The 16,213-nt window shown below is 53.9% G+C and overlaps 1 protein-coding gene across 1 annotated transcript; it reads right to left on the reverse strand.

Annotated features, from left to right (window-relative positions):
- Positions 1-7,552: 7,552 nt before the first annotated feature.
- TOR4A (torsin family 4 member A) lies at positions 7,553-16,004 on the reverse strand. The gene is made up of 2 exons (XM_064727993.1): positions 15,840-16,004; positions 7,553-10,848 (listed from the first exon to the last, which is right to left on the reverse strand). The coding sequence occupies exon 2, from the start codon at positions 10,807-10,809 to the stop codon at positions 8,683-8,685; it is 2,127 nt and encodes a 708-aa protein (XP_064584063.1). The 5' UTR covers positions 10,810-10,848; positions 15,840-16,004; the 3' UTR covers positions 7,553-8,682.
- Positions 16,005-16,213: the final 209 nt, after the last annotated feature.

Below are 16,213 nucleotides of genomic sequence, written 5' to 3' on the forward strand. Positions count from 1 at the left end.
CTGGGGCTCCCCTCAAGGCACTTGCTGTAAAATTCTTCCTCAGGGCTCTGCCTGGTGCTGCCCAGGTGAGTGCTCAAACCTGAGCCACAGCCAGGGCTCACACACAGCTCTCCAGTGGTTTTTTGTAATCTTTTTCTCCCTCTCCTCTACAAGGCAAAGTCCAGAGGGCTGGGAGAAACAACTGCTGCTTCCAAAATCCCCCACTCATGGCAAGGCAGCTCCTAAGATGTAAAGAATTGGCCCAGGCAGCCTCAGGGCTCACAGTGTGCTTGGAGTGGGGGGCAATGGCTCATCCCATCCCTCAGCCCTGGTGACAAGCACTGCTCTCAGTGACCATGGCACTGCCCACCCCTGTCTGCACTGGTGAAGCATTGTCAGGCAGCACCAGGGCACATTAAAAGTGGTTTAAAAGAAGCTCACAATGAAGGAATAACTCATGTGCTTTGCTGCTGCTGTGCCTGTGGTGTCTGAGCCCTCAGACCCACCCTGGGCCCAGCACTGAGTGACTCAGGCTGGGGATTGGTCACATCCTCCCACCATGGGGCTTCAGGCCAGGAGAAAGTGCCACAGGCACTGCCCCAAATATCACCTGGGGGTTGGGTGGATGTTATAGATGAAACCCAAAGATTTGCTCTTACACTCATCTCTCTTTATTTCAATCAGGATCATATCCAAGGAGGAAGACAGATCAAATCAGCTTGTTCCAGCTGTCCCATCCCCTGGGCTGTGTCACCCTGGTGCAGTCACCAGGCAGCTCCTGAAGCACTCAGATTTGGTTTGGTTTGGTACCAGGGCGTGCCTCCAGCTCTGGCAGCAGTGGCATCACTGCTGATCATCACGTAGAGGTTTCCAGTGAAATTCCAACCCTCTCTCCCTAATCCATCTCCCAGCATTGCCCAACTCCCAGCTGGAGGGAGGCAAGTACAGACCCAGCCTCAGAGGCAGCCCCAGGAAGAGGGGGGTGACCTGCAGGGACAAATCCTGTTCCTATTTCCACCCCCTGTTACCCACTCCTGCCATGCCAGTGCAACACAGGGATGTATTTATAACTCCCAGCTGAGCTTGTCCAAGCAGGTCACTGCATCCTCGTCAGGTGAGGAGATGAATCAGCCCTGCAGGCAGCAGATCTGCCCACCAGGAGCAAGGAGAAACAGAAACACCTGTTGAGTGAAGAGAAACAGAAACACCTGGATGCAAAGCATTGAATTTCATCCACCCTTTCTCACCCAGAGACCTCAGTGCTTTTCACCAAAGACAAAAACAGAGCTGTGGCTGCATTGGGAGCAGCACTCAGAGCTGGGAGTGCTGGGTGTTTGGCTGAAGGAAGCACCAAGGAGTGCTGGAAGTGACAGAGGCCATGCACAGATGGAGCTGAGGACACCAGGTCACGTCAGGCCAGGGAGTTCTGCAGCGCTCAGCATCGTGTTCTGACCTCCAGCCTCCCAGGAATGCAGAGCTGTTTGTGCTGTCTGAGCTGCAGGATCTGCAGGGAGGGGCAGAAATGCTCATTCCATCATCCACAACAGCTGGAGGTCACCCAAGGCACTTCTTCACTTGGACAGAGCAGCAACAACCTTGAAGCCAAGGAGCAGCTTAGCCTGGAAGGAGAAGCTCAGAGGTGACTTTCCAAGGCACCCAGGAGATTTAAACCCTCAGAGAAGGCAGAGCAAGGCTCAGGGACCTTGATCCCACATGAAATCATCTCAAGAAGAGCTGGGCAGTTGGTTTGATGAGTGAGGAAAAGCACAGATAAAAACACCAGGTGGTGCCAGCAGAGAGGGCACAAACTCCTGCAGCCCCAGCCTTGGAGAGCCTGGCAGCTGGGCATGGCTGGGTGGGAATGCAGCACAGGAGTCCCTGGTTTCAGCCTGGAAACCATGAGTTCTGGGAATGTGTTTTTGCAGGATTTGGAATTTTTTTAACTTTTTTTTTTCACTCAGAACAGGGAAGATACCACATGGGTCTGGTTTGAGTGAGAGCATTTGGACAGTGAGGAACGTTCAATAGGAGCAAGGTACAGGTGAAAACAAAAGGTTTGGCTGCAATTAATGCTTTACATTCTTTCACATATCTCCTGCTGGCCACAAAAATGTCCACTCACCTCAGGGGAGGTTTTCCAGGTGATCTTTTCCCAGGCCTGGGTTCCTGGACAGGCTTTTTGCAGCAGGCAGGGATGGGGAAATCCCAGGCAGACTTACTCAGGCTTCCTCAGGTTACCAAAATTAGAGCAGCTGAATTCCAGCCTGAGGGATCAACTGATAAGACATCACAGGAAGCACAAAACTCAAATTAGCATCCACGGGAGATCCTGGACTGTTTGTGTCCTGCAGGGAGCTGTGAGGGCTCTGCTGTGACCTCCAGAGCTGATGTCACATCCCACCCTGCCCAGGGAGAGACCTCCAGCTCCAAATCTGCAACTGGAGAACACAACTGTGCTGGGCAGGGCTGCTCCTCCTGCAGGCACATCTGAGGGTGGCTCCAAACCCCCTGAGGCAGCTCCGCATACAGACCCTGAAATAACACCTAATATACACCAATAAACTGAATTGATGAGGGGAAAGTGTCAAGGGGAAGCAAAGGACTTTCCAGATTAGTTTCTGACATCATGAATCTGCACACTCAGGTTTCAGTGCTGGCTGCTTTCCCTCCCACCCATCCCACCTGGAATCCAACCCATCTGAGCAGGGAATCACTGATCTCACCACCCTGGCAGCTCTCAGATGCAGCTGCCCGAAACTTTGCACCCAATGCAGATGTTTTAGGAGCTGAGCACATCTCTTACAGAGGAATGATGTTAATTAACACTGGTGCAGCTCAGGGCTGGGCAGGGGGCAGTTCCAGCTGGAGGGGAGACACAGAACAGGCAAAGTGGGAGCTCCTGAGAGCCCTGAGCAGAGCCCTGTCTCTGCCCAAACCACCCTCAGTCCCACTGTTAAAAATAAGTTAAAAACTGTTGTAAAATAGTTGATAGATCATTAAGCCTGTAGTGTTAGTTTGGTTATTATATTGTAAAAGGGGTTAAAAGGGTAGTTGTAAGTGTTAGGAAAATTAGCTGCACTTCCACAGCTGAAGCAATTTCCCCAAAGTTTTACATAAACCTCCCTCTCCAGGGCCAGCTCCACACCCTGCCCAGAGAGGGCTGGGAGAACCGAGCACCGCTGTCTCCTTTCTGTCCATGTTTTGCATGTTTGAAAGCTTTTCTCGTGCTTCACCTGTGTCCTAGGGTGGCATTGTGATGCTTGTATCCCCATCCATGTGTTCTGTTTATGCTGGATATTTGTTCTGTGCCTTCAAGACTGGCTCTGGAGAGTGAATGTTTTGTTTTGGTTTCTTATCAGCTGCTCCCCCATGGCTGGTGGGACACAGAGACAGGGCAGTGCATGGTGCTGCTTTTGCTTTTTGCTTTGCTCTTGCTTCTGATTTGCTCCTGCTTTTTGTTTCTGCTCATTAGTTAGTTTAGCTAAACAGTCCAAATTTTCCCTGGACTGTTTCTCCTTTCTCTTTTTTGGACCTACTCAAACCTGCTCCAGACTGGGCCCTGGGAACACCGAGAGTTTGCACCTTGTGGCTGCAGCAGCTGCCCCAGCACAGGAGGGACTGAGAACAGAGCGACCACCCCCAGAGAGACTTTCTGAATTTGTCATCTTTTTCAGAGCAGTGACAGAGTGGTGTCACCTGGTATTGTTCATTCTGTGTGCTGGGGGTGCTGTGCCTGTTCAATAAACAGGTTCTTTCCACTTCTCTCCAAGGAATCCTTCCCAAACCGTTTGGGGGGAGAAGCCATGTGGGTTTGCTTTCTGGAGGGGCCCCTTTGGAGGTTTTCTCCCAAGTTTGCCCTAAACCAGAACAACGTGGAACTCCTCCCAGGGTTTCATGGCCCGTCCTGCGCTCCGGTCCTGGCAGGATGCTGGGGGGCCACAGCACCCAGCTCCCCTCCTGTGAAATACAAAGCTGTGTTTCGTGTCAGGTACATACAGGCAATGTGTGTATTTGTGACTGAGGTATGTGCGGAGGCCAACACTGGGACAGTTGCAAATTCTAATAATAACTGAGGAAAGTAAAGCATGGAAGAAGGCCTTTGAACCTATCTTTTGTTTGCAATTAACTTTAGTTGATTTAGGAGCATTGGAATTAAAGCATTAAGGATGTTGCTTTTTGCTTATAGTTAATCCTTAAAGAGTTCTGCAATAATAAACTTTTGAAGTATAATTTTAGAATATTGCTTGTATCCTTGAAACTATAGCTCTGGAATATATATAAAGTTTATCTCACGCCTTAATAAAGCAGAGAAAAACAGTTTGAGAAAGGAAGATGAACATCACCTCAAGGGTTTATGGTTTCGACCAAGGGAAGCTGGACATCACTGTTGTGAGATTTATAGTCTCTGCAATTAAAAGGTGGACCCACATCTGGGGAGCTGGACTCCACCAGATGGGATTCATCTTTCTTCTTTCAGAAACTGGACCACCACCATCTGGGGATACTCCTTTTGGGATACATCCTGAGAAAAACTAAATCACAGTAGTGTATAGAATTGTGATGTAAAAATTGGGAAATAGAAACTGCTGACGAGTAAAAATTGGGATAGAAACTGCTGAGAAAGCTGATGAGTACCCCTATAAATACCTGTAACCCTCAACTATGGGTGTGCAGTTGGAGGGAAAACTTCCCCCACTGTACCCAGCGCTGTATTGCTCATACTTTACCATATTAATTAATAAATTGATTGCTGCTTGAACATTGGCCTAGGCAAGCTTCTTAACACTCCCTCCTGGCGCAGGATGCTGGGAGGGCACAGCACCCAGCTCTCCCTCTCTCCCTCCTGCCCAGGGCACAGCACCCAGCTCTCCCTCCCTCCTGCCCAGAGGTGCCCAAATATGGTGCCACACTGCTGCAGCATGGCCCGGCATTACTTCACCCCTTGCATATGCAGCACACCTATTTATACATTTTAATGGGATGTTTGCCTGTCTGGCCCCGGGGTGTTATCCCTCCTGTGGAGGGTGAGTGCTGCGATGCCCCCAGGCTTGTTTTCCTTCCAGCCCTTCACCCTCCCCACCCTGGAACGTGCATTTGCTCACTCACACCCTCCTCTGCAGCACCTTCTTTCAGACCTTTCCCCCAGTTTATGATTTCCATCCCAGGCCTGTCTCCTGCAGTGTTTGGGTGCCTCTCAGCTCCCCTTCCCCCCCAAATTCCATGGGCAGACAAACCATGTCTGTTTCTGTCTAACTCTGCTCTCCCACCATTTATGGAATATTTCATTTCCCCAGCTCTGGAAAACTCTCACCAGTTCATCCCAGTAACTATTAACAGCTACTCTCTGAATATCCCGTGAGAGGAAGAAACTAAATTCTATGGTTACAACTGTTTCTGACAAACCTTGGATGTAATTCCTCCCATCTCTCCAGGATGCTCACAGGTAATGCATTCACTCCTGCATTTCCCTGTCCCTCCTTCTCCTTCCCAAGAAGAGGGGGTCCTTGTCCTCCTTGCACCTTTCCAGGACTCACTCCAGCCCTGCAAGGTCTCAGAAGCCACTGCAGAAACTCCCTCTGCACCCTGGCAGGAGCTGCAGCCTGACCTGCCTGGGCTGTGCTTGCTCTTGTCTCCTCTGCTGCAGCCCTGATCTTCCCTGCCATCCCTGGGACCAAAATCTGCTTTCCTGGTGGCACCTCACCTGTTAAGTGACAACCACGGGAGTTGGAAAAGCAACAAATCCCTTGCAGGGACTGGCAGCAGCTTTTCCTTGCCCTTAGCACAGGGACAAGTCCATGCTGCACGTGGAGATGGGATCCCTCTGCACCCCTCTGTCTGCAAACACAGCCCAGGTGCCCTTGGCCAACATCAGAGATGCTCAGGGATGGGCAGAGGCCTCAGGAGAGAGGACAAGGTCCTGCAGGGTGGGCACACAGCCCTGGCAGCACCCAGGGAGCTCAGGGACAGGCAGGCCCAGCAGGGCTGGGGCGATGCTGTGTGACAGAGCTCTGCTCCTGGGCCACCACAGCTTCCCAAGGGGAGGGAAATCCTGCAGGACTCAGCCTGGCAGCCAGGCTGGCCCCACCAGGAGCACCCAGCTCTGGAGGCAGCCTCAGACAGGCTTTGATGAAGGGAGGCTGCTGGGGATTAGGTCCTTTTTAGGAATATTTCAATCCAAAGCTCTTTTTTTCCCTGAGGCAGCTGAAGTTCTCCAGAGCTCCTGCAGAACGTGCACCCACCCACCCTCCTGTGCTGGAGCTGGGCCATGGCCATGGAGAGGCACAGGGCACATCCATTCCCAGGGGAGTCCTGGAAACCCCAGCCCCAGCTCCTGCCTGTCTTAAGCAGTCCATAACCACTGTGTGAGATAAAACAAACCCTCCCAAACTCACACACCAGGGCACTTGGAGCTCCTGCCCACAGAACCCCTGTCCTGAACCAGCCCTAGGAAAGCTCCAGCCCAGAGTGGCCAGTGGGTCACAGTCTGAGCTCTCAACACATGAATTATTTCCTATCCCCTGCTCTCCTGGGCAGTGACAGCCCCCTCCTCACTACAGAGCTGTTGGAATCACCCTGCACCTTCCCCAGGGCAAAAAGGGAACTTGGCCAAACCCCAGTGTGGCTCTGGATGCAGCTGCAGGGTGCAGAGTACCTGCAGTGTCCCAGGCAGCAGTGACAGCCACCCCAGTGAACGGGGATCAGGCACAGGGTGTGCAGCAGCCAGCCCCAACCACTGCTCCAGCACCACACAGATGTGTCCTGACTCAGGGAGAGCTTTTGCCAGCTGAGGAAGCCTTTGGGACAACCTAAAGAGCCATTTGAGCTGGGATTTGAGTCCTGCATTTTATCTTCTGGCAGGAAAAGTGCTCTCCACAGCCTGGGGACTCGTGTGCTGTCTGACCAGAGCCTGCAGAGCTGAGGGATGAGGGATGAAGGATGAGGGATGAGGGGGTGCAGGAAGCTGAGCCCCAGCTCTGTGCACTGAGAGGAATCTGTGAGACACAAAGGCTCCAGCAGGGCTTCAAGGTGCTCAGGGCACCCAGGAAAATTCAGGCTCAGGAAAAGGCCAGGAGCCCTGATTTAGAGGGGTGGAAACAAACTCTGAGGTGCTCACTGGAGTCACCCTCCTCTTTTGCACAGGGTGATGGTTGGGGTGGAGGCACCCAGGGACTTCTGGCACAACCAAACTCCCTTTTATAAACAAAACATTGTTGAGACAATCAGAACCAACATCTGCCCCTCTCCCAGCTGGAGGAGAAGGGGAATCCTGGTCCCTGAGCTGTTTCTCATCCAGGATAAAAGCATCCCAAATGTCTCAGCAGCAAGCTCAGCTCATTGCTTAAGTTAAGCTCTCTGAGCTGTGGAACCCAGCTCCCACACGTTGGTTTTTGAGGACACATGGATTTAGGAGGTGGCTTGGATGCAGCTCCCAGCTTTGGCACTGCTGCACTGTGTGGGGTTGGGATTGGGTTTGCCAGGGGTACATGGCTCCAGAAGGGAAATTTTGGAGGAAATCCAAATTTCAGTCAAATGAAAGAAATGTATTTTCAATTCTTTTATTCAGGATAGTTTGGGTTTATTCCTGACAATAGCTCTGGAAGCTGGAGTATGTGACAGAGTCTTTGGAGACCAACAATTACAGAGAGGTGAATCAAAACCCCAGTGCAAACATCCACAGGGGTTCTTGTCTGGGAATTCACAGCAAGCTGTAGAAATCTTGTACAAAACCACAACCTGAGAAAACAATGCCATAAATACCTGCTCAGTTTTGCTCAAAACATGGCTGTGTGCTCTTCCCAAGCTGCTCCCAGGCCACATCTCACCTGGGGCTCAATGGCAAAGCCTCTTCTTGGCCTCTCAGGACTGGGAACAAGCCCTGATCCCCACTCCATCAGCCCAAACTGTCTTTTCCAGTGTGTGTTGCTCAATATCCATCCATTGCTGCTTTGGGCTTTCTAGACAATGCCTGCCCACAGTGTCCCCAGAGGCAAAAAGCAGAAGAGCTCTGAGGATGAGGTGTCACCAGCAGACCTGAAACAATCCAGAGTTATTTCTGCACCATCTGGCACAGATGAGCAGCCTTTGAGGCGAGCCCCAACACACCTGCAGGGCAGAAATCTCACTGCAGGTGCCAAAGGTGAGCTCAGGGATGAGCTCAGAAGAGCAACAGCTCAGGAACAGGTCCAAGAAGTGTTCTGAGGATGTGGTCACGTAGGAGCTGGGGAGGGCAGCCTGCACATCTGGGGGCAGGAGCCACAAACTGTCCCAGGCCAGGGCTCCAGCCCTGCCCCTGCCCTGCACACCCCAGCCAGGAGCAAGGGAAGCAAGGAGCTGTGAGCCTGGAGAGACTGAGACACATGAGGTGACAAATTCTGCAGGGGCAGTGACCCAGGGATTGTTCCACCCTATTTATGTCCTGCAGCTTTTGATGCCACCTCAAAACTCCTTAATGACAAGAATCCCAAATGAGGATGAGGAACAAAGAGTCTTGCACTGACTGGGAGGTGGCTCCAGCTTCTTTGCCCTTCCTTTTCCACAGAACATCAGGAAAAAGTGAAGGCTCTGGAGGAGAACAGGGACCAGCTTGTCCAGGCTGCCCGTGGACCAGGGCTGAGAAAGGACACCTTGAGCCCAGCCTGGTGGGACACACCCCTCATGGGCACAGAACTCTGCAGAGCAGGGCTTGGTCTCTGCACTAAATCCCTACAGGAGGTTGACTTTGGCCACAACCTGCTTGCAGCCCATGCTGGAGTACTGCTTGTCCCCTGTAGTGTAGTAACTGAGCTGATTTGCCAAATTTTCAATGTGTTTCTGGTCGGGATAGAGCCCCTCCCTCCTCATCTGCTCCAGGAAGCAGTTTATGACGTGAGCCTTCTCCAGGAGGATGAAGGGGATGATGTCTGCAGCCTTCCACAGAGGGTGCACCCTGGCCAGCACTGGCTGGATGATGCTCAGCAGCTCTTCAGCTCCCCTTTGCTGGTGCAGGAGCTCAGTGGATGCATTCTGGGTAATGAACTTTGTGATTTCATCACCTCCCAGGTTGCTGATTAAAATGTAGATGGCATTGAGGAACTCGTTGGTTTGATTGGGTTCAAAGAATCGGCTGAGAGTGTCCAGCAGGACGGGGGACATGAGCTCCACCTCATCCAGAATAAACAGCGGGGTCTTTTCCTCTATTTCAGCTCTGGTAACCATGTCAGCAATCTTCTTGGACAGATCTATTGCACAGGTGAGGGGAGCCACCCCGCTGGGGCAGTGGTGCATCACAAAGTACTGCAGCACAAAGTCATTGTCCATGACCGAGCGGAAGTGCTTGGCCAGCACCCAGCCAACGTGGCTCTTGCCAACCCCCGTGGGGCCGTTCAGAGAGATCACCAGAGGCTTGTTGTGGACATGGGTGGCCAGATAGTCCTTCAGTAATTCCACAATACTTTCCACAGCGACCTTCTGCCCAAACACTTCCCGGTGCATGGTTTTCTCCAAACCGTCCAGGTCGTATTTTTGGAGGTTATCATCCAGGTTCTCTATTGCATTGAGAATCTGGAAGAACATAATGGCAATGAGCAAGAGGAGGCAGCGCTTTGCCTTGCTCTTCTCCTCTGCTGGGAGGTATTTTTTGGTTTTATCTGGGTAGAGAACCATCCTGGATTTCCTCCGGCTCTTTTTCCGCCTGCACTTTTTCACCGAGTAATGTTCCACAGACGTGTCAAAGGTGAAGTACTGGGAGCTCTCAAAGCCAGACTGATTAAAGAAGGCCATGGAAGGGTTGTACAGGGAAGTTCTGCTCAGGGACAGCTGCCTCTGGAGCAGCCTGGTGTGGACAAACTCTGCAGACTTTTCCCGAGGCAGCTCCAAGTGCAGCCGGCTTTTCTTCAGGCCCTGGTAGCGCCGGCGCAGGCGGACGAAGGCGCGCAGGGGAGAGGAAATGGAAGTGATTTTCTTGGGAGCAGCAGGGATCACAGCGTCTGGCACTTCCTCTGCGTCACTCTCAGAGCAAGAGGCCTCTTCTTTTGCATCACAGGGCATTTCCCCTTCCCTGTCACTATCAGTGACGGCAATGTCCCCTTCCCCATCGCTGTCGGTGACGGCAATGCCCCCTTCCCTGTCACTGCCACTGCCAGCAATGTCCCCTTCCCTGTTACTGCCACTTCCAGGAATCTCCTCGTCACTGGCACTGCCACTGCCAGCAATCTCCCCTTCCCTGCCACTGCCAGCAATGTCCCCTTCCCTGTCACTGCCACTGCCAGCAATCTCCCCTTCCCTGTCACTGCCACTGCCAGCAATGTCCCCTTCCCTGCCACTGCCAGCAATCTCCCCTTCCCTGCCACTGCCAGCAATGTCCCCTTCCCTGCCACTGCCAGGAATGTCCCCTTCCCTGTCACTGCCACTGCCAGCAATCTCCCCTTCCCTGCCACTGCCAGGAATGTCCCCTTCCCTGTTACTGCCACTGCCAGGAATCTTCTCTTCCCTGTTACTGCCACTTCCAGGAATCTCTTCGTCACTGGCACTGGCACTGCCAGGAATGTCCCCTTCCCTGTCACTGGCACTGCCAGGAATGTCCCCTTCCCTGTCATTGCCAGCAATGTCCCCTTCCCTGTCACTGCCACTGCCCTGTGTCTCTCCTTCCACGCTGCCCTCAGTGAAGACAATTCCTGGGTCAGTTGCAGACTCCTCTTTTGTGCTGCTCTCAGCACAGGGCACCTCTCCTGCATCCTCCTCTGCTCCAGATGTGTCTCCTGTGGGATTGCTCTCCATGCAGGGCATCTCCACCCCCAGATCCCTCAGGACACTTTTTTCATCCACCTCAGAGCAGGGCAGCTCTTCCTCCATCTCTTCTGGTTCTTACAGCCCAATCACATCATCTTCTTTCTATAAAGAAAAGGAATTCTGTAAAATCAACTGTCCTAATATCAGGAAGGGACCAAAAACATTGGAATTAGACAGATATCCCCCTTTCTAATGGGTAGAAACCTGCAGCAATCAGCAATGGCAAAGTGGAAGAGACTTTCAGACCTAAGCTGACTTTCTGGAAGATGGGACAGTTGTGCAAAACTACAGATGGAATTCACAGAATCACAGAATCACTGGGTTGGAAGAGACCTTCAGGATCATCGAGTCCAAGCCAGCCCCAACCCCTCAACTCAACCCTGACACCCAGTGCCACATCCAGGCTTTGTTAAACACACCCAGGGATGGGGACTCCACCACCTCCCTGGGCAGCCATTCCAGAACTTTATCAATCTTTCCATTAAAAACTTTTTCCTGATATCCAGCCTGTATTTCCCTTGAGGCTGTGTGCTCTGGCTGTGTCAGTGCTGCTGCAGACAGAGCCCAGCCCCAGCTGAGCACAGGCCCCTTTCAGGAGCTGTGCAGTGATGGGGGCAGCCCTGAGTCTCCTTTTCTCCAGGCTGAGCACCCCCAGCTCCCTCAGGGGTTCCTCAGTGTCAATTAATGCAAATTGATGTTAAAACACAAACCCAATCCTGCCTCAGATGCAGAAGGGAAGGTCAGGGCTGGCTGGGGACAAAGCCAAAGGTTCTGCTTTGAGAAGGAGGCAGGACAGACTGACCCAGGCTCTGAACCACAGCTGCCCACAGCTTTCCCTACACCTGCTAAATTCAAGGAAGACACAAAGCCCCAGCTCTGTGCCAGCACATGCAGCCAGGCACGTACACACCCCGAGGGAGGGCACTGTCCACCCACAGACACCTCCAGGGCTGGGGGAGTCACTTGCTGTGGTTGCCATCGTGGCTGTGGGGGCACCTCCCAGGGAGGATTTTCCTGGCTGTGCTGATGGAAGTGCCTGGCAGGGAGCTGAGATGAGAGCTGCCCTGATGGGAGGGCTCAGAGGGGCTGCACAGTGCCTGAGCTGCCAGCAGCACCTGGCTGTGGGGAGAGGAGAGAGAAAGGAGAAGGAGAAGGAGAAGGAGAAGGAGAAGGAGAAGGAGAAGGAGGAGGAGGAGGAGGAGAAGGAGGAGAAGGAGAAGGAGAGGAGAAGGAGAAGGAGAAGGAGAAGGAGAAGGAGAAGGAGAAGGAGAAGGAGAAGGAGAAGGAGAAGGAGAAGGAGAAGGAGAAGGAGAAGGAGAAGGAGAAGGAGAAGGAGAAGGAGAAGGAGAAGGAGCCCAGCCCTGCCACCCCCAGGGTCCCTCCATGCCCTCTGTGCCCACACACACCCCTGGGCATGAAGGAGGGACCCAGGGGCGGCCACATGAGACCCTGGAGCTGCCCAGGAGAGCTCAGGGATGGTTATCCTGGGATAACCACCTGAATGGACAAACCTCAGCTGGCAAACAAGAAGGAGAGGCCAGAGGGATGTGACAAGAGGCACAAGAGCCAGCAGGGAACCCCTGGGAGAGCACAGCTCTGCAGGGCTGGATGCAGCCCCATGTGCTGCCCTGGCCCTGCCTGGCACCAGGCTGAAGGTGGCAGAAGCTGTGCCATGGTGGGAGGGCACTTTTCTGGCACCTCTGGGCTGCACAGTGCTGACACAAGGGACACTTTGCTGCTGCTGTGTGGGAGTGTCAGGGGTAGGACAGTCAGGACAGACAGAGACAAGAGTTCTCTGCAGCCAGGGCTTGGAACTTGGGGTTCATTGCAAAGGGCCTGGGTGGGGGCCCTGCTGGGAGCAGGCCCCAAAGATTAGTAAAGAGAGTGGTACAGAGGATGATAGAGAGGATGAGAGGATAAGAGCATAAAAGGGTAAGAGAGTGAGGTTCCCGTTACAATACCATAAATCTTCTTCTCTGTTGAATATTCTGATTCTCACTAACCAATCTAGTACAAGATACAAATCCTACAGCATTTACATACAGCCTATAAGAATCATTACATTACCATACTGTGTTACATTTTAAACCGTAAATCTCCTCTTTGGGCCCCTTCTGTCAAGCTGTAGGGTCTGCTCTGACCCTTGGGCCTGTCTGCAAGCAGAGGGTGTTGTTCCATCAAAAGGGGATCACCTTCAGCTGGCCACACCATTGTTTTCCAGTTGTTCAGTAACTGAGGGATCTCAAAGCTTGCTTTCATTTCAATCTCACTTATAGTTTCTATATTCTCAAAATCTTTTGCCAGACACTCATATTTTAAGGCTTTCCTGTTTCATCCTCCCCAACACTGTGGCACTGCCAGCCCCGAGCACGGAGCCTTGTGAGGAAATGCCACTTTCATCAGCCATCCTTAAAACATCAACACCGGGTCTTGCCAAAGGCACCGGACTCTGGAGGGAGCAGGGAGCAGGGAAGTTTGTTATTAACTCCCTGCAGCTCAGCAGGAAGCACCAACCTGCACAAAGTCACGCTCTGGACCACGTTTTACTTCCCCTGCGCAAAGTGGCTCCGTCACCTCGAGCCCGAGGGCACCCGGGGGCTGTGGGGGAGCCACGGGCCCTGGAAATGCCCCCTCTGCCCCCTTGCTAAACCCCACACCCGTCCTGGCTGCTCTGAAATGCAAAGTTTCGCTCCCATCCCTGCACAAGCTGATTTCAGGACCGAGTGAGGGCAGCCAGTGAGCTCAGCCATCATCCTGGAGCTGCCAGTGCTGGCAGCAATTAACCCCGAGTGCTAATTGCTGACCCAGTTCCTGACCCTGTGCAGGCTTTGGTGTGCAAAGCCAAACCAGCCAGACAGGATCTGGCAAGGAGGCAGCACCAGGAAGAAGGGCTGGGTGCCACCATCACTGCCATGCCACCCAAAGGATGGCACTTGGGGCCCCCTGCCCTGTCCCCCCTGCAGTGACAGCCTTGCTCCTCTCCATCCTGCATCACCTTGCTCACACAGTGCCTGTCCCCAAAGGGACAGCTGTCCCCAAAGCCACTGGGAGCAGCCCCTGCAGCTCAGACCAGCCTGGGCTCAAGGGATCAGGGACACCAAGAGCTCAGCCAGGGATCAGAAAACCCTCCAGGCCCTGACAAACATCTCCACAAGCACAGGGTGACATTTCTCAGCCCCAAGCCCTTGCAGGTGAAGAGGGAGTTGGTTAAACGCCAGGGCAGAGGCTATGGAAATTTACAGGAGAAGTTTTAGAGAACAGAAGGATCACAGAATCATGGAATAGTTATGGCTGGATGGAACCTTCAAAGCCCATCTCATTCCAAACCCCTGCCACGGGCAGGGACACCTCCCACCAGCCCAGGCTGCTCCAAGCCCCATGGGCAGCCACCCTGGGCACCCCTGCCAGGGCCTCACCACCCTCATTCTCAGAAACTTCCTTATCTCTCATCTAAAGCCACTCTCTTCTAGTTTAAAACCTCTTGTCCTGTCATAACAGGACCTGCTTAACATTTTCTCTTTTTCTGTGGGTCCCTTCAAGGCATGGCAGGGAAACACAGGACACCCCAAGCACTCCCCATGGACACTGCCAGGTGATGCTGCAGCTGAAACACGGAGTGATGTGGCTGCTCACAGCCCAGAGCCTGCTCTCCCACTGCCATGCCCATGGGGAGCGCCCCAAGCCCTGTGGGGAATGGTGAGAAATGCTCATCAGCTGGGAAGTGTTCAAGATCCTCTTCCCACAAGCCCACCAGCACATCCATCCCACCAGTGTGGGATGCCCAACCCTCCAGACAAGCTGAGCAAGGCAGGGTGGAAGGACAAAACCCCATCCTGAGCAAGGAATCTGTCCAGTCATGAATATAATAACCCTGTTAATGCCATGACTCAGTCCCTAATACCTGCTGGTATTTTCACAGCACTGGAAGTTTCTAAGAGCACATTCAGGGTCAGGTCAGGGCTGGGCAGGAGGCTGTGCCAGCCAGCAATGGTGCAATTTGACAGCTTAATTTCATATCTGGTGAAAACAACAGGAAAGAGAAGGCAGGAATTCAGACTGCAGCATCCCAGTGCTCATATAAACACTGCTGATCTCTGTCCCGAGCCTGGACACCGCAGGAAAACTTGCACTTGGAAGCACTCCTGGGAAGCCTCCAGCTTTCCTGCTGTAGCTCTTGCAGTGTTTGCACTGCAGCAAGCACCACAACAGCGTTTCCACAACAGAGGAGCCTGTGTGGGCAGCTGGAGGCAGCCTGGGAGAGGGGAGCACGATGGGGACAGCCCCGGCACAGCCCTGGGGGCAGCAGAGGCCAGCGGGGAACCGCGGTCAGGGTTAAAGCACCCCCGGCTGGACAGGCTGCACCAAACTCAGCCTCTGGGGATGAGCAAAGGTGCTGGGGAAAGGGACCGGCCGGGAAATTCTAAAGATCGATATCCCAGCAAAGCTGCTGGGGAAAGAGAACGGCCGGGAAATTCTACAGATTGATATCCCAGCAAAGCTGCTGGGGAAAGAGAACGGCCGGGAAATTCTAAAGATTGCTATCTCCCATCCCCAGCTGGAGCCAAACCCTCGATCCCAAAGGGAGCATCTCCGTGGGAAAGGTGGCACAAAGCAGCCCCTGGCTGTGGCGGCTGCAGATAGAGGGGTCAGAGTCTGGGAGGAGGAACCCGGAATGTCGGCAGAGGCCAGCACGGCCCCGGCATCCCGAACCGCAGCGGCCCCGGCTGCGAACAAGCCAAGCAGGGCGGTTCGAGTCACGGCCACCCTCCCGAGCAAGGCACAGGGTGCCAGCGGTGCCAGCGGTGCCAGCCAGCAGCTCCCCCCAGACAGCCTGTGCGCCACCAAACCCACCAGCCCAGCCCCAGGTATTGCCAGGCCCCGAAGCCAAGTGCGAAGGGAAGGACAGCAAGCGCAGAAGAGGAGCCTGGAGCATCCCAAACCATCCCTGGAAAACCGAGGCGGCTTTTGGTGGAAAGCAGCGACTGGGGACGAGCAGAAAGCGGTGGCAGGGATGGAGCTGGAAGGAGCCCTGGGGTGCCTCGGTGGCCCCTGAGGGCTGGGGGCAGGACAGGGAGCGATGGCAGCGCAGTTACCCGCGGTGTCGGTCACGGGCTCTCCCCTCCGGCCTCGGACGGGCCGGCAGCTGCTGTGTGGCCGCTCTCATCCGTACAGAAACCAGCCCGGAGAGGAAATGGTGAGGAGGAGTGGCCCTGGGCGGCACTTCCTTCTCGCCTGCCATGGGATGGCCGCTGCCGGCCGGTTCCGTGTCCCCCTCCCGGGCAGGCCCTCCCCGTCACGGCGGCACCGTGCGAGCGAGCACGGGCAGCGGGCTGAGCTCACCGCCCGGACAGCCCCGAGCCCGGCACAGCATCCCCACCCCCGGCTCTGTCTGCACTGAGTCACCATCAGGAACCCTCACCCCAAAGGTCACTGCGGTGACGCTGCCAGCCCGGTTAACTGGGGATGA

The sequence above is a fragment of the Zonotrichia leucophrys genome, chromosome 17, assembly GCF_028769735.1.
Source record: "Zonotrichia leucophrys gambelii isolate GWCS_2022_RI chromosome 17, RI_Zleu_2.0, whole genome shotgun sequence".
Lineage (NCBI taxonomy): Eukaryota > Metazoa > Chordata > Aves > Passeriformes > Passerellidae > Zonotrichia > Zonotrichia leucophrys.